The 24,498-nt window shown below is 38.0% G+C and overlaps 1 protein-coding gene across 1 annotated transcript in view; it reads left to right on the plus strand.

The window, feature by feature from the left end:
* Positions 1-2,977: 2,977 nt before the first annotated feature.
* The window catches only part of LOC311208992 (very low-density lipoprotein receptor-like), a gene marked incomplete at both ends in the record, with an annotated part of 36,134 nt that continues 14,613 nt past the window's right edge, over positions 2,978-24,498 (plus strand). Inside the window, 3 exons of the mRNA XM_084286042.1 lie at positions 2,978-2,994; positions 6,713-6,932; positions 7,953-9,181. Coding sequence (XP_084142168.1) covers positions 2,978-2,994; positions 6,713-6,932; positions 7,953-9,181 — 1,466 coding nt within the window. The remainder of the gene's footprint in view (positions 2,995-6,712; positions 6,933-7,952; positions 9,182-24,498) is intronic.

The raw sequence follows: 24,498 nt of genomic DNA on the forward strand, positions 1-24,498 counted from the left end.
GATAGAAGAAGCAAACAAGCAAAACAATATTTAGAGATTTGAGCACTATTATGGATGTGTCTGTGAACTTATACCACAAGCTTACATTTCTGTTTCAGTAGCTGTTGAGTAAAGTTCCACCAGCTGCAGAGATCAGAGGTCATTTGCTGTCAGGATCCTGAGTAGTTTGAAAATGAGTGTGATGAAGTCATTTATTTCAAGCTCTGAAGAGTATGGGTGACATACAACACGTTATCATGGTATGGAGGCTAGCAAAACAGTTTTTAATAAGGTATAAAAGACTGCGTGCATGTGTGTGTGCCTTTCTGCATAGTCTACAGACTGTATGTACAGAGACATTTCATGTTCTGGTGGAAGCTTATATTTAACACAAAGAGCAATGAGTTACCACAGATTTTATGGAAAAAGCCAGATGAGTGAGGAATCTAACATGCACTTCCTCTTTAAAGAAGATTGAAAAAAAAATTGAAATGCTGTGCATGTTTTGTTTGTTTGTTTCATGGTATTAATTTATTATTGAGAAAAAGATTACATAGTATTTTATCTTTTAAGAATTTAAGATATATAAGCAACATCATTTCAAAAATAGGAATGCAAAAATTCCAGAAAACAATCAATTCTGGCCTGTATTTCAGTAAAGAGTTAAATGTTGCTGAAGAAGAAAGGACTATAAAATTGCAGTTGGTATTTTTTTAGTCTCTCTATACTGCATTTAAAATGTACATCCAGCTGCTTCATTTTTTACCACTTTCACACATCTCTGTACTTACATTCTGAGTTCTTCATTATTTAACATAATTTTGTTCTTTTAATAAGTTTTCTTCATTTTTCCATGTGCTTTCTGGATTTTTCCACTTTTTTTTTTTTTTTTAATCAAGCTGCAGTTTCTGGAAGACAATTTGTTTTAGCACTTTCCACATCCTTTACTTTGTGTTTTAGTTCTTTCACAATGACTTCATTCTTTGTGCCTAATCAGTCTATCAAACCATCATATGTATTTTTAGACAACTAGTATCTAGGCACCTTATTACTATTAAAGATATTAAAGAGTGCTCTAAAATAATACTGCAAAAAGAAATATTCATCAGGAAGAGTCATGCCGCAAAGATACAAGTAGCGCTGACAAAGGTGACTAAGGGCTGGTCATTTCAGCTCTCATACTCTGGAAACCTGCAGGACAAACAGCCTCGCAATTAAATGAAGCAGGAAAAATGAAATCTATTCTGCATTTTATGTGATGGAACTTCTGTAAGAATGGTGGTAACAGGCATTCTACATCTGGGTTTGCACAGATAGTAACAACTAGAGAAGATATTGGGGGATATATGAAGAATCTTATTCTACAGAATAGCATTATGAAATTGGCCAATGAGAATGGGACATAATCGCATTTTCTAACCTGTGCCATGTGCAGTCTATGTGAAATCTTTTGCCCCATTCTGCTCTCATGAGAGTTCTTTCTCACCGTAACACCCATTCCAGGACTAAGAAAGCCAAGTACAGCTTACACACCATGTATACACATGTATACATATTATGGGATTTCTTTAATTTTTGTGACTTTTAAGTACTTCGTAAAAATAGTACTACCCATTCTCCTGCTGCTTTTAGACTAAAGCTATGAACTAAGAGCTCTCAGAAGCTACCGTAGTAGTGCTGGAGTGAATTCTTTTCTAACCCTGAGGCAACTACTGCTTCTCATCTCCATTTTTCCATCTTGCAAAAGAGATGAGATAGAAAAAGGCATCATGGGTTTCAGGTGATAAGAGTAAGAACAGGTAAGTAATTGTTACCTGATAAAATAACACTCACAGCCTGCCAGTGCTGGTTAGAGGCCAAGAAAGAGATAATCTAACAGCCCTTATTGGCTGGGAATGCCCTGCTGCTACTTGCTATACACTTTTTCATCAGAGATGCATCCAAAGAATTGCCATTCAAGTGTAAAATCAGACCCACAAAACCTCAGTCACAGCGTGAACATAAGTTCAGGAGGCCCTGAAGTACTTCAGAATAACATTGATTCATCCAGTGAAAAATCACAAGAAAGATAACATCTGACAGGAATAGATTCCCAACACCACATCAAATTATATTTTGACCACAGACACATAAAAAATAATAAATTGATTCAAATAATTTAAAGCAAATGTCACTGCCAGTTCCTTCAAGGTTTTAGAACTCTCTAAGATCTCACTACCATGTACCTTACTATATTTTCAGATTGAAACAGTGAAAAAAAAAGCGTTTTCCTTCTTTTTTTTTTTTTTGTTCTGATCTTATTTGATTTTCCGTCTTTGAATGTAGTTGTTATTGAGCTGAACAAACTGAAAACTGAATGAAAGAATACATTCTTCCCAAACTTGCAGAAGAATAACATTTTTCAAAAGATGGATTAGTACTTCAATAATATAATTCCATAACAAAATATCTTCTTCTACTTCATTGTTATTAGCATTTAGAAAAAATATTTACTTTTTCATTGAAATGAAATTTAAATTAATGCAAATTCATACTATTTAGAATTTTACCTGTCTTTCCTTTTTATTTTAATATCTATTGATATTTACCTGCTTATATATTCGTTAAAACTTCTGGTTCCTATTGTTGTAAATGTTTATTTTATTTATTTTATTTTATTTTATTTTTTATATTGTGTTGTAGTACTGTACTTTGTCTGGTACTTGGTTTCTATTTTGTTAGGGGTTTGTACATCCATATCCCTGTTTCCCAGTCTTTTGCAACCTGGACCACTGCTGGAGCTAACCTTGACACTTGTAAACTACATTATCCCTTTTAAACACAACAGGGCCACAGACGATTATCAGATATAAGTGGCCTCAAATGTCTGAATTAATGGTATACTGAATTTTTCCCTGTCCTTTCACAGGCCACATGTGGTCCCCATGTGTCCCAAAGGGAAACTCGTACTTTGACTACGGGACTACGGAGTGGATATTTGCAGTTCAGAGTGCCCGACATGAATGTGAAAGCTGTGTAGCGGTACCATAGAGTGAAGTTTGCCCACCATGGAGCATTTTCTGGGGTGTAGTCTGGGGCTATATGGGAGACTTGAGGCTGGAAAATCTTCTGGGATCGTACTGAAGATTCTGTAGTCTAAAAAGAAATAAGCCTGGTGTTGTTTTGCCCATACTTTCTCTTAAAAGTTGTTGTTTTGCAGCCAGGAAGTATGGTAACAACTAAACAGACCAGATGGCTAGAGGCCTATACTTTGGCCTTGCTTTATTTCTTGTTATGGATGCAACTACCTTGAAACAAGGGCATGCTCTGACGTAACGCTCTTTAATAACAGTGTGATGTGTAATCATGACTGGAAAGGCTGTCAGTGATTTCCTTATTTCTGGCCTCCTAACATGGGTAAGTTTGTGTAGGCGGACCAATGTGCTCCTAGTACGGCTTGCGCCTACAGCTTTGGACCAGCTGATGCTGCATGTCTGTAGTGGTGCTCAGTGTCCACCATTTGAGTTCTTACATTTTGGACATACATCTGCCTCATTTTGTAGATGGAATATTTCCTTTCTTCCTGTTTTTGGTAGATACATTCTAGATTTGGAATAGGCTATTAACATTAGTGAATCATGTTGCACCAATGTGAGAAATATTACTTCTCATCATGTCCTGTAATAATAATGTGTCCTGTAATAATGTAGTGCCTGTAATAATATTTCAAAAGATTTGTACACTTGAGATTTGACTTTCTGGGAGTCAGCTTCAAGTGCTCAAAGTGCATGCAGAGATCATACAATTATCTCCTTGATCAGATGTTGAATTTGGCCATTCCATGCCTTGTCAAATGTCTCATAGTAATTCTGATTTACTAGTGCTTGTTCTCTAGAGTTCGTTTAATTAACCTTGTCGTCTACTGTGATTTCACATTCCAGAACAATCTGCATTATTGTTGCTGTGGGTTTTAAGCTGATACAGAAATCAGTCTATCACCTAGCAATTCTGTACTTGCTTAGAGATACAGGCAAATGTGGCAAATAATATACATTTACCATATACACACTTGTTTTGCAGATGAGGTTACACTAAACATGCCTAAGACATGCCTAAACTGTGAACTATACAAGTCATTGTCATCCAAGAACAGTTAAATAAGCTATCATTTTCTGCTTATATCATGACCTGCTGCCTGGAGAAAGAAATAAAAAAATAAATAAATAAATAAAATAAAATAAAATAAAAAAAAAGCACTCCAGTTTGTGGTTTATTTTATTTTTATTTTCCATTTTGCATTGAATTATATAGATTTTGGGGCTTTCAGCCTAAAAATGTTTCCATCCAAAGTGATTTATCATTTATTTGTTCTGCTCTCTATGAAGGGTTAGCAATGAACTACATTCATTTAACTTAGATGTTTCGAACAGGTAGATCAGCCAGTGTACAGGAAGATATAAAATACAGATATAAAGATATAAAGCACAAATGATATAAGGATATAAAGATATAAATAATCAAATAAAGATAGAAAGATATAAAGCACAAATGTTGATGACAAGGGTTAATCTCTCTCTCTCTCTCTTTTTTTCTTTTTTTTTGGTGTAGAAGGGAAAAAAGTTCAGTCCGAATAAAATCCCAGAAAGCTATCAACTAATGAATGGTTATAAAACCCATTATACTTCCCATAATATACCCATATATACTTCTTTAGGAAAGGGATAAATGTAATTTTATAATATTGGGAAACCTTGACATATCAGGAGGAAAAGCATTCATTTTTCCTTGCCTGGTAGTAACAGCCTCTATAAAATGTGTACAAGCCCTTTTAGTAATTGGCAATGAAAAAGAAGAGGAGAGGAAGAGATATCTGTTAGTGACAACTAGGAAAGGTCTCTGATGTGTTAGAAATGCAGATGTATTGTTTAGGAATCTCTATTAGATATAATCCACATGATTCATAACACTGCTGTGAAGAACTGTAGTTGCAATAAAATCATTTTCCTCAACCACTGGGAAAGTCTGATCAGTGTATATTGGTTTCTCTTTGTGCTGTTTCAACTACATTCCATTTCATTTCCTTTTTTCTTGGCAAAATATACTTTCTGATTAGTTCTATATTAGAACCATACCCTTCATCTAAATGGTAGCAATTAAATATATTTTAAGACTATGTTTTAATTCCCCGCTTTAAGCTTTTGTTTTCTACATTTTATTTGACTACTGACTACTTTCCTCCTTATTAATATCTCCACCTTTGCTCCCGGCAGCAATTAAGAATGTTTGGACAGAAGCTACATGAAGCTGTCAGTGGGCATGACTGAAATACCAAGGAATGATATGCAGGATGAGGGAAGTTGGTGGAAGTAGGAAGGAGAATAATCAGGGAAGGTCCTGAGGGCTTAATCTTAAGTCCATAGGGTGTATCTTGGGGTACAAGAATGAAAAATAAAAGTTATTAAGAGATCTTTATAGTATTTCAAGTGTTTCTCCAGGTGGATCAAGAGGTGGGTATCTTGTGCAGCCTTATAAAAAGATGTTTGTTCTGGATATCTTATATTAAGATATAATACATAAGCATTAAGGCAGAGATAACATGTATGGGCTGTGTGTAAAACTGTGAGCTTTTCTCATTCTAAAGGAAATGAAGGACTGTCAGAAAAAGTTAACTGCCTGTTTGATCCACATGATTTGCAGCTGAGCTTCTGAGGCTGAAGGTTTTTATAAAGATGGCAAATGACAGTAGATTTGAAATTAATTTTAATGTTTAGAATCTTTCATGGTATGTTCTAGGTGTTTGGTCAGTAAGTTCTGTGTATCATTTTACTCTTTCATGCATAGACATAGTAGAAATTGTAGTTTCTTATTTTGAATTTTCATTTTCATCCATTTGTATGACTCTGGTATGACACTGGAATGTTTTCATCCTTGTAATATTAAAAGACGAATATTTAAGCAAAGTAAATATTTCCATACATTGTAATTATTTTGTCATGGTTATGTGTTTTTGCTTAGTCTTTTAAGAAACATACTCATACCTTTGCATCTTTGTTCATGTAGTTCCATCGTTGCCATTTACTTATTCCTAACGTCTGTTAGAAGCTGTTTTTGCTCATTTATGACATCATTGACAATCAGCTGTAACATATTTGCCTTTAAGAAAAAGGACTGCAGCTTATTGGTATGTATCATCCCAAAGGAGTGAATCTGGATATGCACAGCCATGCTTGATTGCATCCACATACATAGTCTCTTGATTAAATTCTCTACCCACTAATGTCACAGGAACTTGAACATCAGAACCTGATGTGCTGGGTTGTTAAATAATGATATTCAGACGGTATTCAGATTCACTACTGTTGAGGGATTTCTTGAAACAGCAAAAATCCCATGGCTTGCTGTAGCTGAGCAAACCAAGCTACCAGGGCAACTATGAGAAGTTCCCATGACAGTGTTCCCACATCGCCCAATTGAGGAATTCAGGAAAATATTGTTACCAGTAGCTGGCCTCAAGGACAAGGTCTATGTGACTGCTAATCACAAGGGGGTTGTTTTCTTGCAGGTGGGGTTGTTTTCTTGTAGCTGTTTGTCTGAGTGCTTTTGACCAATAATCTTGTGTGAAACACTGTCCACCCCTGTTAAGTTCTCTATAAAAGTTAGGCTATTCGGGCAATAAAATGGAGCATGATCTGACTCTACTGTGTGTCTGTCGTGCTTTCGGCCGTGCTTCCTGCAACATATGGCGCCCGAACAGGCTGAGACCTGAACAGGACCCGAACGGAACATCGCAGCTTCGCCGGGACAAACATCGCAGCGCAGCGGGACACCAGCGGCGCCGGCACATCCGAACGCAGGTAGACCAGGAGGCCAGCGGCGCCGGGACCAGCGGCGCCGCGACCTCGCCGCGCCGTCGGGACTTCGGAGCGCCCATCCGACCGGCGCTTGAGCGGACCGGACACCGGCCCAGAAACACGGTACACAGGACTCACGGTGAGGCGTGGTATTCCCGCTGAGACACGCGGAAAACCGCGGGAAACGGAGTTGCGGCGGGACGTGGAATTTGCGGAGGGCCGCGGGAAACGGACTTGCGGCGGGACGTGGAATTTGCGGAGGGCCGCGGGAAACGGAGTTGCGGCGGGACGTGGAATTTGCGGAGGGCCGCGGGAATTAGAGTTGCGGCGGGACGTGGAATTTGCGGAGGGCCGCGGGAATTACAGTTGCGGCGGGACGTGGAATTTGCGGAGGGCCGCGGGAAACGGAGTTGCGGCGGGACGTGGAATTTGCGGAGGGCCGCGGGAAACGGAGTTGCGGCGAGACGTGGAATTTGCGGAGGGCCGCGGGAAACGGAGTTGCGGCGAGACGTGGAATTTGCGGAGGGCCGCGGGAATTAGAGTTGCGGCGGGACGTGGAATTTGCGGAGGGCCGCGGGAAATTGACGTGATCACACTGCGGCGCAGGCCGTCCGGAGTCGAGTTGCTACGGGAGACCAGAGGCGTCAGTGGACAACGGCAGCCGACCCTCACCGTGTGGCGAGTCGGCACAGAGCAGAGGGGCGGAGATCAGGACCCTGCAGCCTGTCTGACGTAACCATGGAGACAGCGGCAGCAGCGGCTGTGCTGCTTCTCTCTGGCATTCTTTTTATAAGAAGTTATCTTGCAATGCAAAAAAAGACTATTCGTCCCCAGATCGGTGTTATAACTATGTTTCTGGATAACATTCCGTGGGGTTGCCACATTCTACAGACTATTAATGACGATTTAGCTCTATTGCAGGGCAGGAGAGCAGAGACGCAGATTACACTGCCAAATGACCACCGGCAGGCTCGTTCACAAACAGCTTCTAGGGTTGCAGCTGGCACGGCCTGCAGCCGTATAGCAGACGTTACACTCTCTTTCCTAACTAGTAATCATGTGTCTCATCCATTTGTGGTGAATGGTCAGTGGCAAAAAGAAAAGGGGGAGAGTAAGGGGCGACAAAGACGGAAACGGTGCCAGGAGGATGCCACTGACACTAACAGCACGGGTAATAGGAGTAGTATAAGTGACACAGGTGCAGGGCGGCGGTGGGTGCTGCCGCGCTGCGGGGCACTCTGCCTGCTGCTCGCCCTCGCCTGCCTGTGCACTGCTGCCGACGGTGCTAGAGCAAAATGTGAAGATTGCTCAGATGGCAGTGATGAGAGTGCTTGTGTGAAGATGTGTGCTGAATCTGACTTTGTGTGCAACAGTGGTCAGTGTGTGCCAAATAGATGGCAGTGTGATGGGGATCCGGACTGTGAAAATGGGTCTGATGAGAGTGCTGAGCTGTGTCATATGAGAGCATGCCGGGTAAATGAAATCAGCTGTGGTCCTCAGTCAACCCAGTGTATCCCAGTGTCCTGGAAATGTGATGGTGAAAAGGATTGTGACAGTGGAGAAGATGAAGAGAATTGTGGCATTGTGACTTGTAGTGCAGCAGAATTCACATGCAGTAGTGGGCAATGTATCTCCAAAAGCTTTGTCTGCAATGTTCAAGATGACTGCAGTGATGGTAGCGATGAGTTGGAGTGTGCACCTCCTACCTGTGGTGTTCATGAGTTTCAGTGCAAGAGTTCTACCTGCATCCCTATCAGCTGGGTGTGTGATGATGATGCTGACTGCTCCAACCACTCGGATGAATCTTTGGAGCAGTGTGGCCGCCAGCCTGCACCTCCAGTGAAGTGTGCTACGAGTGAGGTGCAGTGCAGCTCAGGTGAATGTATCCACAAGAAGTGGCGATGTGATGGAGATCCTGATTGCAAGGATGGAAGTGATGAAATTAACTGCCCTTCTCGGACCTGCAGGCCAGACCAGTTCAGATGTGAAGATGGGAACTGTGTCCATGGGAGTAGGCAGTGCAGTGGTGTGAGAGACTGTCTGGATGGCACTGATGCAGCAAACTGTAACCATGTTATTCAGTGCTCTGGACCTGGCAAATTCAAGTGCAGAAGTGGAGAATGCATAGATATCAATAAAGTGTGTAACCAGCAGAGAGACTGCAAGGACTGGGGTGATGAGCCCATAAATGAATGTGACTGTCCAGCTGGGTTTGAGTTTGTAGACAAGAGAAACTGTGGAGATATCGATGAATGCCAAAACCCTGGTAGCTGTAGTCAAATCTGTATCAACCTGAAAGGTGGCTACAAATGTGAATGTAGCCGTGGTTATCAGATGGATCCTGCTACAGGAACCTGGAAAGGGCCATACGGGTACAGAAATACAAATAACACCCGTGTTTACAATGACACTGCTAAGCAGGGTTTAGGGGCTTATGGCACGGAGACAAGGGGTAACAACTACAGTGTTTGGAACAATTGTACAGCTTTGGCCTTACCTCCTGATGTTTCTCTGATTTGTGGGGATGGGGCCTGGCAAAGTATTGCTGCAAATGCTATCAGATGTCCATGTTACTTAGATAAACTCATTGTATTTGCTCCTAGCTTGTTACAGTTGCGTGAGACCACTAGACATAAATGGGCATTGCTTGCACCGGATTGCAATGATAATGTTGAACTGTGTGGGGTTGCAGCATTGGCAATTTTAGTGCCTGGAGTGGCATCTGCGGCTGCACGTAGCAACTTAGAAAAATTGGTATGCTGGGCCGAGAAGCAAGCCTATGCCACGACAGAGATAACTTGAGGAGATGTTACCAGATCAAAATAGTCTGCGACATGTGCTCTTACAGGATCAAGCTGCTATTGACTACTTGCTTTTGGCTCAAAGGCATGGGTGTGAGGACTTTAAGGGAATGCACTGTTTAAACCTTTTTGATCATAATGAGTCAATTCACAAATCCATTACTTTCCTGAAAGAGCACATGAGAAAGATTCAACATGGTATCAATCCTTTCAATCAATGGTTCACTGACTTGTTTGAAACAAAGTGTAGATGGTTGCTGGGTTTAATCACAAGGGGATTAAGGATTTGGTTTATGGTGGTGGTAATCATCGTTGTGTGTTGTAAGTATAGCTAAAAAGTTACTTGTAAAACTGCTGTGTCAGGCTTGGCTTGCTCAAAAGAAGAAGGGGGAATTGTTGAGGGATTTCTTGAAACAGCAAAAATCCCATGGCTTGCTGTAGCTGAGCAAACCAAGCTACCAGGGCAACTATGAGAAGTTCCCATGACAGTGTTCCCACATCGCCCAATTGAGGAATTCAGGAAAATATTGTTACCAGTAGCTGGCCTCAAGGACAAGGTCTATGTGACTGCTAATCACAAGGGGGTTGTTTTCTTGCAGGTGGGGTTGTTTTCTTGTAGCTGTTTGTCTGAGTGCTTTTGACCAATAATCTTGTGTGAAACACTGTCCACCCCTGTTAAGTTCTCTATAAAAGTTAGGCTATTCGGGCAATAAAATGGAGCATGATCTGACTCTACTGTGTGTCTGTCGTGCTTTCGGCCGTGCTTCCTGCAACACACTACTACAAAATAATTCATAAAGTTGAGTCAAGAGTTCATGCTTTAAGATTAATTTAAAATAGATTAAAATATAAGTCCACATTTTTATAAATGCACAGTTTTTCAAGACAATAGTTACATATATATCATTAATGTCTCTAAACATATGCTTCTTTTCAAGAGTCCTATGAACTTTCAGAAATTTTTAGAAAATGGATATAGAGCAATTTCAAAAAAAAAGCTCTAAATAGAAAATTAATTGCTGTGAATTGTCTCTGTCCAAGACCTGTCTAGTCTGAGAAGATATGTATTTTAAGGTTTTGCTGATCTTGTCTGCCCTGGTATACACCATGATTGCTGATTTTAATGTAAATCTTTAATAAAAGTAGCAGTTAAATAATTAACAGAAACAACAGCCAAGAGCAATACTGCAAAATGGAAAAAGAAAGGAAAAAAAAAAAAAAAAAAAAAAGAAAGACAGAGCCCCTATGACTGAGCATTCTTATGGATTAAATATAGAAGAGAGCAGGTAATTATAAAATAATTAGTTTTAGATTCTTTCCTTATTATTCATAATTCTAAAACTATTTTCCTGTCAGTATCAGTCCCCTCTAAGACAATGTTCTGGAATAGTTTCTAAAGTATTATCTTCTAAGATGCATGCCCCACCCTAGTTTTGATAATTTGGAAGAAAAACTGAAAACAGACAGAGCCATACGTGAATACTTCATACCAACTGTCTCACCATTTCAATGCAGTCAGTATGTTTCAATGTGTTGCTGTGTGCATTATCATCTGTCCCAATGAAATTTCTATGTGAATCTAATGTGAATAGATAGTGGATTTCAATTTTTATATTACAATAGGGTCTAGTTACCCTCTCTGAATCCAGAGTGCTATACATTCCTCTAATTAAATGAAAAATAGTTTCCACTCTTGGAAGGTTACAATCTGAATAAAATATACAGACAAATAGCGGAAGAAAGGAAGAATTTTTAACCACTTATTAAAGATCAGAAGAATTTTTAACCACTTATTAAAGATGAGAAGCTGAGGTGCAGACTGAGGAGATGCATGAATAGTATTTTCTGGGGGAAGACTGAAGGGAAAAAACAAACACATTTACACTGTCCAGGAAGAAAACAAACAAACAAACAAACCACTGCTTTTTGGTAATAAATAAATAAATAAATAAATAAAATTAAATTAAAAAAGGGTATTTCATTCAATTTAGAAAAAAGCAAAACAAAAAAAAAACCACACACCTATTTTCAAGAAAACCATGTCAAGAAATCATGAAATGTACAGGATGTAACTACATTTCCAAGGAAGGTGTATTGAACCCTTCTATTCTTCATCTAGAGCCATAGAGTTATAACTTTCTATTAGCTTTATCTTACCAGTCAAGTTCCCAATCATAGTACATATGCATATGTTGTATATGTTTGTACTGGGTCTGGCTGGAATGTTAACTTTCCCGGCAGCAGCCCATTCAGTGCCGTACTCTGCACTTGTAGCTGGAACAGCAGTGTTATCACACCAGTGTTGTGTCTACTGCTGAGCAGCAGTGGCACAGCATTGGGCCTTTCTCTAACCCTCCTAGGGGGTGGGTAAAAAGTGAGGAGAGAAACATCACTAGGGCAGCTGACCTAAACCAATCAAAGGGATATTCCATACCATGTGGTGTCACACTCAGCAATAAAAGGTGGAAACAGGAAGAAGAGGGGAGGGGTGGGCTCTCGTTGAGAAGACGTCGGTCCTCCTCTCGAACACCGGCTGCGTGCGTTGAGGCCTTGCTTCAAGGACGTGGTCCATCATCGCTCATTTGTGGGAAGTAGAGAGTAATTTCTTTCCTCTGCACTTCCATATAGCTTTCATTTATTTTGTTTGTTTGTTTTCCTCCCTTTTTTCCCCTTTCCCTTTTATTTCCCCTTAGTTAAATTGTTTAGTTCATGGTAGTCTTTATTTAATTATTATAATTATTTCCCTTTAATTAAATTATCCTTATCTCAACCCGTGAGTTGTTCTTTGCTTTACTTCTCCCCCTCCTCATCTAAAGGAGGGGGAGTGAGAGAGCGGTTGTGGGGTTTAGCTGCCCAGCATGGTAAAACCACCACAATGTTGAGAGAGGAAATGAAATAATTCTCCTCTTTTTTTTTATTTTTTTTTTAATTTTTTTTTTTATTTTTTTATTTTTCCCCTGTTGACTAGTTCCAGTATTGAAGCTAAGGATAGAACTCACAGAATCACAGAATCACAGAATTTCTAGGTTGGAAGAGACCTCAAGATCATTGAGTCCAACCTCTGACCTAACGCTAGCAGTCCCCACTAAACCATATCCCTAAGCTCTACATCTAAACATCTTTTGAAGACTTCCAGGGATGGTGACTCCACCACTTCCCTGGGCAGCCTGTTCTAATGCCTCACAACCCTTTCAGTAAAGAAGTTCTTCCTAACATCTAACCTAAAACTCCCCTGGCTCAACTTAAGCCCATTCCCCCTCGTCCTGTCACCAGGCACGTGGGAGAACAGACCAACCCCCACCTCGCTACAGCCTCCCTTGAGGTACCTATAGAGATACCTATATATACCTATATATATATATACCTATACCTATATATATAGGTACCTTGAGGTACCTATATAAGGTCACCCTCTTCTTATCAGCCTCCTCTTCTCCAGGCTGATAGAAACTCGGTTGTTTCTATTCATGATCAATTTTCAATATGTAAGTATTCCATGTAAGTATTCCAAATTTCAATATTCCATGACTGACTTTGGTGGAAGTAGATGAAGGGCATCTACATGAAGATGTTACATAGTACTCTACAGATTAGAAAACTGTGTCTAAAGTCTTTAAACATGAGGATGGAATTGACAGATGTTCCAATGATATTATATGAGGTTTCATTTCTAATGGTATTAGGTAATTAGACTTTACTTTCTTTTACTTTCATCATAAAGGTTTCAAAATTGCTAGAATAAGCCATTTTGAAGTTTCTGAGAATTTTCAACCGTTCAACCTCTTCTAAGTGGCAACTTTTTGTTAAAAACATTTTGTGTGTGTGTGTGTGTGTGTGTGTGTGTGTGTGTGAAATAATATGATTTGCTCAAATTCACATATGAGTTTTCTGATAGGAACTTAATTTGTGTTTATGTGTTCTAGTCTATATCACTTGTCCATTGATTATTGAATTCAAGGTGCAGAAAATACATATATATATATATTAAATGTACCAATTTCATTAATCCTCTAACTCAGATTCCTAACAAAAGTTGACTATCGTTTTCATTTTCATTATCTGTTTTCTGTTGCGTTCAGAACTTTCATGTTATATCAAAGAGTCATGTTTGACTCCAGAGCCAGAATGCAGCATGACTAAGAAAAGAATAAGAATCTTTTTTAACTTCAAAGTCATAAATGGCATGAAATTTTGTTTCCAAGGAAACCATAGATTTTACTTTGGTAGAGGCTACACTACACAGAAGATGTAAAATCCATCCTGTAAATTGTCTCTACAGATGAAAAAGTCATACACAAGATTCTACAATTTTGTAGTCTTCTCTTTCCTGCCGTGGAACAAAAGTGAAGCTAATTTCTTTCTTTCCATGCATATGAACCAACAAAAACAACAGTTTTCTAGTGTCAACATGTAAGAAAATCAGAATTCAAGTAATATTGCTATCTATGAAAGACAAAACGAAACACTGTAACTATTACAGAAATCATAGCGAAGCCCATTCGACTCTATTGAAATGAAAATCTAGAACATCGTCATCCTTTTGAATGGAGTCACATTTTTGCCTTTATTCATTTTTCCCATGCTTAAAAGCCATCACCAGTAAGAACATCCATCACTCTACTGAAGTTTACTGTTATATTTAATATATATTTAATATTATATTGAAATGTAATGCTTAATATTGAAATATATTTTAATATTGAGATATAATATTTAATATTATATTGAAATGAAAATCTAGAACATCACCATCCTTTTGAATGGAGTCACATCTTTGCCTTTATGCATTTTTTACATGCTTAAGAGCCACCACCAGTAAGAACATCTGTCATTCTACTGAAGTTTACTGTTATATTTAATCATATCAGCTGAACAGTTGGCACCTAGAATACAGTGTCTCCAATATTATTCAAAATAATTATTTTACAACGTTATAAAATACCACTAAATTCCACTAACCCATATGCCTAAATGTAAAGAAATAAAATTTGTATACTTCTTGCCACTTTTCTTACCAAAAAGAAACTCTCAATAATACATCTGATAACTTTTTCTATTTTTTTTCTTTGTACAAGAACTCTCACTGTTACTTCTGTAAATTGCTATAAACTTCTATTTGTTTCTTCCTCAACTGATTCTCAAAACTGATTCAGTTAACATGAGATTACAACAGTAATTAACAAAATGATGAGTTAATGTTTTCATTTTTAGTACAGCATGGTGAGAGTATACAGTATACTTATCTCTTATTGCTATTTTTTTCTTAAATGCTATCATGTCCTCCAGATAACAAATTTCTCAGAACTGGTAAACCACACTGTCAGATACTGGAAATACTCCATATCTTAAAAGATCTAAACAATTTCTGGAATCGGCTATATAATCCCAATCATATAAGCCTTTGTAGAATATGAATTCTGCTCACTGCTTGCTCTACTGCCTGTTACACTTGCATGTAAGCTTAATTTAAAGTGCATATTGGTGTAAACTGTTACTTTGTTATCAGAAGAGATATGACAAGATTTGACCTTGCACAAAAGCCAGAACTAGACCAGAAGGTCTTCAGAAACTCCTGTCCTTACTGCTAAAAGTTTGCCCTCAAAGCTTCTGACGCTTCTGACATTTTAGTGATAGATAGACCAAGCCCACTTATCATTCCAGCAAAGAATCTTCATCATTAGTAGCAGTGAGAATAAACATTCATCATGTGGGCTTTATAGTCTTCAAGGGCTGCTTTAATGTGCTTAGGTTAAGAGCTCTCTTTTAAACAATTTGACTTTCATTGCAAAGGGAGAAAAAGCATTGCCTTCCTTATTAGATGTCAAGAGCCATATTTTGAAATTTGGCATCTAGACTGTACTTCTTATTGGCTTCAGTGCCTGAGCCAGACAGACTATATGTCACCACATAGCAAAGAACGATTACAGTGAAGTTCTTGATGTTGGTTTGGTTATGTTTAGAATACATGTAACTCCTTGAATACCTTAAGGAAAGATATTAATCCTCAAACTATGAGCTAAGTTATTCTTTCTCATTGGAATATGAATATTCCTTCTCATTGGAATACAGTCATACAATAAAGAATATTTCTTATTAAGTGTTAACATTTTATGTTTATCTTTGGTTTTATTTTTTAAATGACTCTTCATGATAAGGATGAAATAGAACTTTTACTCATAAGTAAAGGTGATTTGGATCTGTCTGATAGAGGATCCAAATGACCTAGATTTAAATTGCTATTCCAAAAATTGTTGAATGGGAGTGAGAACACCGGTCTCCTATTAGTTTGTGCTTGTCTATTCTAGGATGTCATATCATTTCATGAAATTCCTGAGAAAAACATCTGATATCAAATACCATTTTCAGATGATGAAACAACATTTGGTATGTATATAACTACCCCAAGCCACTGCTGCCTTCTATGTTCTTGTTGGTGCTGTTGATAAGTTCCATCATGCTGACTGATTGAACTTCTCCTTTTTTTTACAGGAAGTTTCTAGCCCAGACAGTTACACAGCAATATAAAGACAGAAAGAAAACATAGCCTCAAGGTCCTAAATATTTAAGTCTATTTTAAGAAGAACAGCTTTAACCTGAAAATCCTTATGGAACAGCACATATATAACTGGGATACACTACATAACCAAAAAAAAAAAAAGTCATTCTGTGACAGAAATTATTAATTTCAAAAGAGTCATTTATTTGCTCATCTCTAGCTCAGAGCACCTCTTGAGCTTGGCATCAAAGAACAAAGATAATTTTTTTTAAAGTTTGTGCAAGGGCCTGGATGACTTGGCTGAATGAGGAGCCAAGGTGGGACCTAATCTCAGGCAATACGATGTCCTTGTATAGCACAGAAGCTACAACATAACTTTATGTGAATATAAATTCCAGTGAGGCACTCCTGTGAGCACTGTTCTTTGCTACAATTTTAAGTGCTTAAAAAAAAATGATCTGCCATTCATATTAATTTTATTGACATTTGCTGTAGCTATAAATGAAACAGTTAAAGAGCTGGAGGCGTTCTTCTGAAATTACTGTCAGCTGTGAAGAATATGGTAACGCTTGTGAAACTTCCTTTTAGTGATTTCAAGACCTGCTTCTGAGAGAATGAAGTGTATCTTGCCCTATTAAAAATGTGAAATAATATCTGTGTAAAATGCTTTAAGAGGAGATATGCATCATGATGGGTAGAATATGTTTCAATAATTTCTTAATCATGTGGAGTAAAATCTACAAAAGCACATGAGAGGAGCAAATAGATATTTATATCTATGTTGCAGATACACAAGCCAGACCTTCATCTAAGTGAAATGTCCATCTTATTGCAGCAAAAAGGAATCACAGAATCACAGAATCACAGAATTTCTAGGTTGGAAGAGACCTCAAGATCATCGAGTCCAACCTCTGACCTAACACTAACAGTCCCCACTAAACCATTTGCCTAAGCTCTACATCTAAACGTCTTTTGAAGACTTCCAGGGATGGTGACTCCACCACTTCCCTGGGCAGCCTGTTCCAATGCCTCACAACCCTTTCAGTGAAGAAGTTCTTCCTAACATCTAACCTAAAACTCCCCTGGCTCAACTTAAGCCCATTCCCCCTCGTCCTGTCACCAGGCACGTGGGAGAACAGGCCAACCCCCACCTCGCTACAGCCTCCCTTGAGGTACCTATAGAGAGCGATAAGGTCGCCCCTGAGCCTCCTCTTCTCCAGGCTGAACAAGCCCAGCTCCCTCAGCCGCTCCTCGTAGGACTTGTTCTCCAGGCCCCTCTCCAGCTTCGTCGCCCTTCTCTGCACCCGCTCAAGCACCTCGATGTCCTTCTTGTAGCGAGGGGCCCAAAACTGAACACAGTTCTCGAGGTGCGGCCTCACCAGAGCTGAGTACAGGGGGATGATCACCTCCCTAGCCCTGCTGGTCACACTGTTCCTGATACAAGCCAGGATGCCGTTGGCCTTCTTGGCCACCTGAGCACACTGCTGGCTCATATTCAGCTGACTATCCACCATCACTCCCAGGTCCTTCTCTGCCTGGCAGCTCTCCAACCATTCCTCTCCCAGCCTGTAGCTCTGCTTGGGGTTATTGCGCCCCAGGTGCAGGACCCGTCACTTGGCCTTGTTGAACTTCATGCAGTTGACCTCAGCCCATCGGTGCAGCCTATCCAGATCCTCCTGCAGAGCTTTCCTACCCTCAAGCAGATCGACACATGCGCATAGCTTGGTGTCATCTGCGAACTTACTGAGGGTGCACTCAATGCCCTCGTCCAGATCATCAATGAAGATATTAAAGAGGACCGGCCCCAGCACCGAGCCCTGGGAGACGCCACTAGTGACTGGCCTCCAACTGGACTTGGCTCCATTCACCACGACTCTTTGGGCCAGGCTATCCAGCCAGTTTCTAACCCAACGAAGCATGCGCCAGTCCAAGCCAAGAGCAGCCAGTTTCTTGAGGAGAATGCTGTGGGAGACGGTGTCAAAAGCCTTGCTGAAGTCAAGGTAGACCACATCCACAGCCTTTCCCTCATCCATCCAGCGCGTCACTTTGTCATAGAAGGAGATCAGGTTCGTCAAGCAGGACCTGCCTTTCATAAACCCATGCTGACTGGGCCTGATCGCCTGCTTGCCCTGCAAGTACTGCGTGAAGATGTATTCGTTTACAGTATGACTATTCCACTGTTTGCTAAGGATAGTTTCAGTAACAAAAATGGCTTCAACAGCTCAGAGTTACTCCGTTTTATTCTCAACTGCAGATACCTCACTTTAGTTTTTCTCAGAGCAGTCATAGGTGTGCCACTGTGTGAGGTGGGTGCCTCACATGCATGTTAGCATAATGAAGTCTACTCCCTAGCTAGGGAAACAGTGCATGATGTACCTTGCTTGTCCTGTCCTATATTCACAGAATCACAGAATTGTAGGGGTGGAAGGGACCTCAAGAGATCATTGGATTCAAACCCTCTGCCAAAGCAGGTTCCCTAGAGCAGGTCGCACAGGTAGAGCAGGTTGCACTGGTAGTTCATACATCCTCTACACAGTGTTTGCATTTGACTGTGGAGAGCAACTTTGAATTACATAAATTTTAAGAAGTGATTTTTTGGGAGACCAGTAGGTCATAGACCAGTAGGAAAGAAGTTGTGGCATTGTATGTACAGCAGTGTTTACAGCTCATAAATTGCAATTATGATTAAAAAGGAACTCCCTCATCACACATCTAAGATCCACTAATAATGTAGGTGAAAGATGCCATAGTTTAAGTGGTTTCTAATGTGTTATTTTTTATATATTAATAATATAGGAGATTAGGCATTTCTATACAGGCCTTTTCGAAATCTTTGGCTGCGTTATAAGAGTTATCCCTTTTATCTTCTCCTTACCAAAGAAACCTTTCTTAGAAAAGGAGTCCCTAGGGTTTTATGGGAAACTTTCTACCTTTCATTTAAAAATCAGAAACCAAATGCTGAAATGTTTGTAAGCCAAGGGGAAGAAGTATGTGCTGATCTTATCCCTCCAAATTTCTGCTCTAGTGCTGCAGCAGATTCAGAGAATAAAGCACATAAAGTATGCCTAGAAGATGTCTAGAAATAATTCTTAAAAAAAAAAAAAAAAGGAAAAGGAAAAAGAGGAAAGAGTTTAAGCTTGCTCACTGGATATTTCAGCAGTTAACATTTCACCTGTATGGTTCTATAATTATCAAACTGCCATTATATCCTCACAGAACAGGATTTCAAAAGATCTTGAGCAGAAAAATAACTAGCAGAATTATATATATATGTAGACAATATTATTATTATTATATCATCATATTATTATTATTATTATCATTATTATAATTCTTTTATATTACTTATATGTTACATATATCAGACTTTTTACTATTATTATGGTGAATATTGGCAAAATGTTAAGTATAGAAATATTTTGGCTGGTTGTTTCTTATGTAGAGAATTTGCTCTAATTTTGTTTTTATGAATTTGCATCAGCATTCCATCATTTAAAACAGAATGCTATGTATAACTTTTTTCATAAAACATAAAATCATGTTTTTTGTAGAGGTAAGTGGAGGGCATTTTTTTTGTTGTTTGTATGTATACACATACAAAGAGAATGAAACTAAAAGCTTACTTATGCTTGTATGCTGTCTTTATTTAACAGAGGAATTGAAAGGATACAAATAATACCTACCTATCTTCTCTCTGTAATAAATGTAATGAACATAAAAATACATCTTAATCAGAGAAGAAACAGAGTTGGTCAAAAATACGGAAAAGAGACATTATGAATGTTTGTTACAAAGCCACTTCAAATTATCTCTCATTTGAAAAATATGAATTATGTGTATTTTTTGCAAATGAAGGATTTTTTTTAATTCCAGCACCCCATCCCCCCCCACCCCCCCGATCTTAAAATGTTTTTTAACAAGAACTGTTCACTCAGTTATTCTCTAGTATCTACAGATTTAGTACCAAAGACCAAATGAAAAGATGCTTTCCTTAACTGGATGCTAATAGAAAAAAAAAATATTTTAAAATGAAAATAAATATACGTATGCACAGATTACAGCACATATAGTAGGAAGACTGGAAGATAGCAGGAAGATAGCAAACTACAGAGAAAGAGGAAATTAACTCCCAGAGGTTCCAGTAGTTTTGTACCTGCCCTCACTAAAAAACTGATTATGACAAAATTAATCAAATAGATAAACAAAATGTCTACACCTTTTATAAGTAGAAAGACTTGCATGGCATCCAAACTTCTCATAATGTTAACAAGGACGCTAAAAGTTTTTGCTACAGTAATGCTAAAAAGACAATACAGGAGAAAATTTAATCATTTCAGAAACCCAGATGGATGAATCTGTCCTTCAGATATAAGACTTCATACATACACATGAAATTATAGTTGAATCAACACAAATGCACTGATATTGGGTATGTGTGGTCCTGTACCTGAAGTAATATAACCTCATTCTTGATTATCCATCAACCTTTAATTGCTATTTATCTCCACAAATGCAATTTGATATTCTAATGTAGAAACATAACTAGGATATTAAATCTCTGTAGCTGTGGTGCTTTATCTGACTAGTTTTTATACATTTTTCCTGCTCCATTATCTTTCAAATGCGGTATGTTCCACTGTGTCATATTCTTTGACATAGACTGAGAAACCTGCATTTACAGTACCGAAGATCCATATCCCCTACTTTATATATATATATATATATGTATATATATATATAAATTATATATATATAATATATATATATAATTTTTTTATATTTTATATATAAAATATATATATATATATATATTTGATAGTTTTTTACACAGAATCTCTGATTTTCATTGCTGTTGCTGAGTTTATCTTCCAGTGCCTGTGCACTGAAAAATTAAATGTCATCCAGTTTAGCTTATTACATCATCTTGTAATATTGTGGTTTCATTACACTGTGATTTCATGCAGCATCCGCTTTCTTGTAGGATATTATCCCTATTGTACAGTTTGTTTCACTTTTTTTTTTTTTTTTCCTGCTTACTATGTTTATGCTATGTTATTATTAATTTGATTAATGAATGAGATGAGGACATTTTGGGGTCAAGCCCTGGGGTATTTCTCAGTGTTCAGTGTGAAACAGAAATGTGATCTGTGATTGTTAATCCTATCCCTTCCCCTCTGTGTAGCCTCTCCCCTCTGTGACCAAGCAATCTTCTTGTGACAGATATGAAGAGCTTTCAGAGTTGTAACTGTTTGTATGCCTTTATGTTATTACACTGACTATGGATATTATACTGAATTATACGTCAGCCTCTAATTTAAACTTAGCCTACTGATATTTTTCCCTCTTATAAACATTTGGTCTGTACCTGGATGAGCTGTTGAAGCCAAAATTGTTAATGTTCTTGGCTAGCATTAGTGTTTGCTTCCACATATCATATGTTCTCTATTGAAGTTTCTCACTGACACTATGTATTTTTTTGAGTTTTTCACATTTAATAAAATATTTTGAATTTCCTTTCCTTTCCTTTCCTTTCCTTTCCTTTCCTTTCCTTTCCTTTCCTTTCCTTGCCTTGCCTTGCCTTGCCTTGCCTTGCCTTGCCTTGCCTTGCCTTGCCTTGCCTTGCCTTGCCTCTCCCTCTCCCTCTCCCTCTCCCTCTCCCTCTCCCTCTCCCTCTCCCTCTCCCTCTCCCTCTCCCTCTCCCTCTCCCTCTCCCTCTCCCTTCATTTTCCCTGGATGTTTACCCACTTCACCTGTTTTTGCACCACTTCCTTTTCTATTTCCTTTCAGACATCCAAACTGGCTGTTGACTGGTTAGGCATAATGTTGCCTTTGTGGTAGACCAAAGCTTACTTAAAACTACACATATAATTTTTGTTTGTATTTAAATATAAACAGAACTTGAGGACAGCTTCATGTGCTCTGGAAACATTTACTACTCTCAGTAAATGAATATCACCAGTAATTTTTGGTCGTCAGAGAATTTATTTCAAATATTATCCAGGCTGAAGTAATCTTATACATACCACAGATGCAGCTGTACAATTTTTCACATTATCATTAAACTCGGGTGTTCTGACATCTTCTATTTAATTACAAAAATACATGTCGCATGCACTTCTATCTTTCATTCTGTCAATAATTTTTATCTCTTCAGCTGGCACATTATACTAAATGTCTTTACTTTTTTCTCCCATAATATTAGGATGGTAACAAAATCCATCTTTGTACACTTGCATTTCATGAGTCATTCTATATGCAAAAGGAGTAATCTTGACTTCCTGAGATGTGCACCAATGCTTCATTCCTAACAGCCAAGTTTTAGCAGACTTGGGTTACTTCTGCATTTTTAAAGGTAATTTTGTTTGGCTACTGTAATAATTTAGGCACGGTGTTTGTTAATTCATCTTCTGGTTACAATCTCTTTTTTCATTTCAATAAAAAAAATCATGCATTAATATTTCCTCCTGCTTTTTATTTTCCATTTGAACTAAAATTAAGAATTTATGTCAAAAAATAACAGTAGGCCAATGACTTAAATGCTAAGCTAGATGGTAACTCCAGTTACTAGTGCTGGGAAAATCACCTTAGAAAAGAAATTTCCTAGTAAATGCCTGTCGTTTCCTACAGCAGACTTGTTAATGAACTACAGAACAGCTGGAATACAAAGTAAAAGGCAGGGAACCATGGAATTTTCTATTTTTGGCTACTTAGATGTAAAGAACATCTACTTAAATCAAATGTGGTAAATTTTCCCCTTCTGAAAACATATTTCTCAAAAGAATCTTGTAAAGGAAAAAGACTTGATTGTGTTTGTATTTTCTTGTTTTAATTTTTAAGCAAATATAGATTAAGTAGGCACAGAATCCTCAGTGTTTTGTTTGTAGACACAAGCTTATACCAGAGGTGAGAGCTTTTGGTAAGAGGTAGAATGCACTGGGACTGGACTGTTATAGGATTTCTGGCTGCAATTCTTCAATAGCGTTGTGCTGAGAAAAAAGATTCTCCATACTCCTGGCTGACCTGTGCTTTGCCTCACCCTGATAAGAGTTTGAAAATGAACAGCCAACAGCTGAGCCCTCCATTGGGTCTCCTGACTCTTATTTAATGCAATGAAAAGTTTAATCCAAAGCAAATCAGAAAACTTAATCCCCTCTTCAGCATTTTTACCACAATATTTGTCATGGAATGCACTATCACCTTATTTCTTAACTTTGTATTAATAAATATGAAATTTCGTTTGTATTTTCATTACAAGAACATAAATAATGAATAGTCTTAACAGATTAGGTCTAGAAGACATAAATTACCATTTGTTTAGGCTATACATAAATGTTTTTTTGTTAATATTTCTTGTTTAAAAATAATTAATTTAAAATAATTAAATACATTGCTTTCATTTATTTGGTTTTTGATACTTATACCATATTACTTTATTACACAAAGAATTTCTAGGTGTTGGTTGTTTTAATGTCGTTAGAGTAGTTGCTTGGAGATCACTCTTGATATTAAGCATAACATAATTAAAATTTATTAAGAATTAAAGTCTAATAATCACAGAAAAAAACAAAAACAAAAACAAAAAACAACAACAACAAAGACAAAAACAACAAAACACTCTTTAACAAATTTCTTTACAGGCAAAAAAATGCACGCTTGCCCTGAGCACTAGAAGCAACCAGGAAACTATCTTTTCATATACAGTAAATTAACTTGCATTATTTTTTTTTTTTAATTTTGTTTTGTTTTGCTTTTAAATGGAGTATGGAGTCAATGCAGAGTGCAGATTACTCAGTTAAGAATAATCAGTGTTAATAAATTTACAGAGGAACTTTAGAGGTATAAAGAAAGTAAAATGATTATCTCATGAAAATGATTGAATGTTAATTATATAGAAAATATTATGTGACCAGTCTTTCAGAGGAGAATATTCAGTGGCTAGACACTCAACTCTCTAGTTGAGAGAGTTGATATTTGTAATTTGTAATATTTTTAATTTTCAGACGTTGAAAAAGAAGGAAAGGAAGTGATGCAGTTCAGATTCCACAATGCAAGATCTGTAGGCATATATCGAACACAGACAAAGTAATATACTTTGAGATACTTTGTTAGTAACTGATAATCTAAAGAGAATACAGAGAAAATAAAATATGAAGGAGTAAATATTTTGGTGTAGCACAGATGAGAAGGAACCTTTGCATATGCCCAGTGACTGCAGATGTTCAAAAAGTGACAGGTATTATTCAGCCACATTTTTCCAAGTCCTAAAAAAGATGATTGGAGAGTGACAAGCCAAAGGACTAGTACTGTGAAGAATATATGACTACTGGGGCTACTGGGATAGAACAAAGGAACCTTTTTGGTGGGTTGATTCTACCTGACAAATATTCAGGAT

The sequence above is a fragment of the Netta rufina genome (assembly GCF_964035555.1).
Source record: "Netta rufina genome assembly, chromosome: 4".
Classification (NCBI taxonomy): domain Eukaryota; kingdom Metazoa; phylum Chordata; class Aves; order Anseriformes; family Anatidae; genus Netta; species Netta rufina.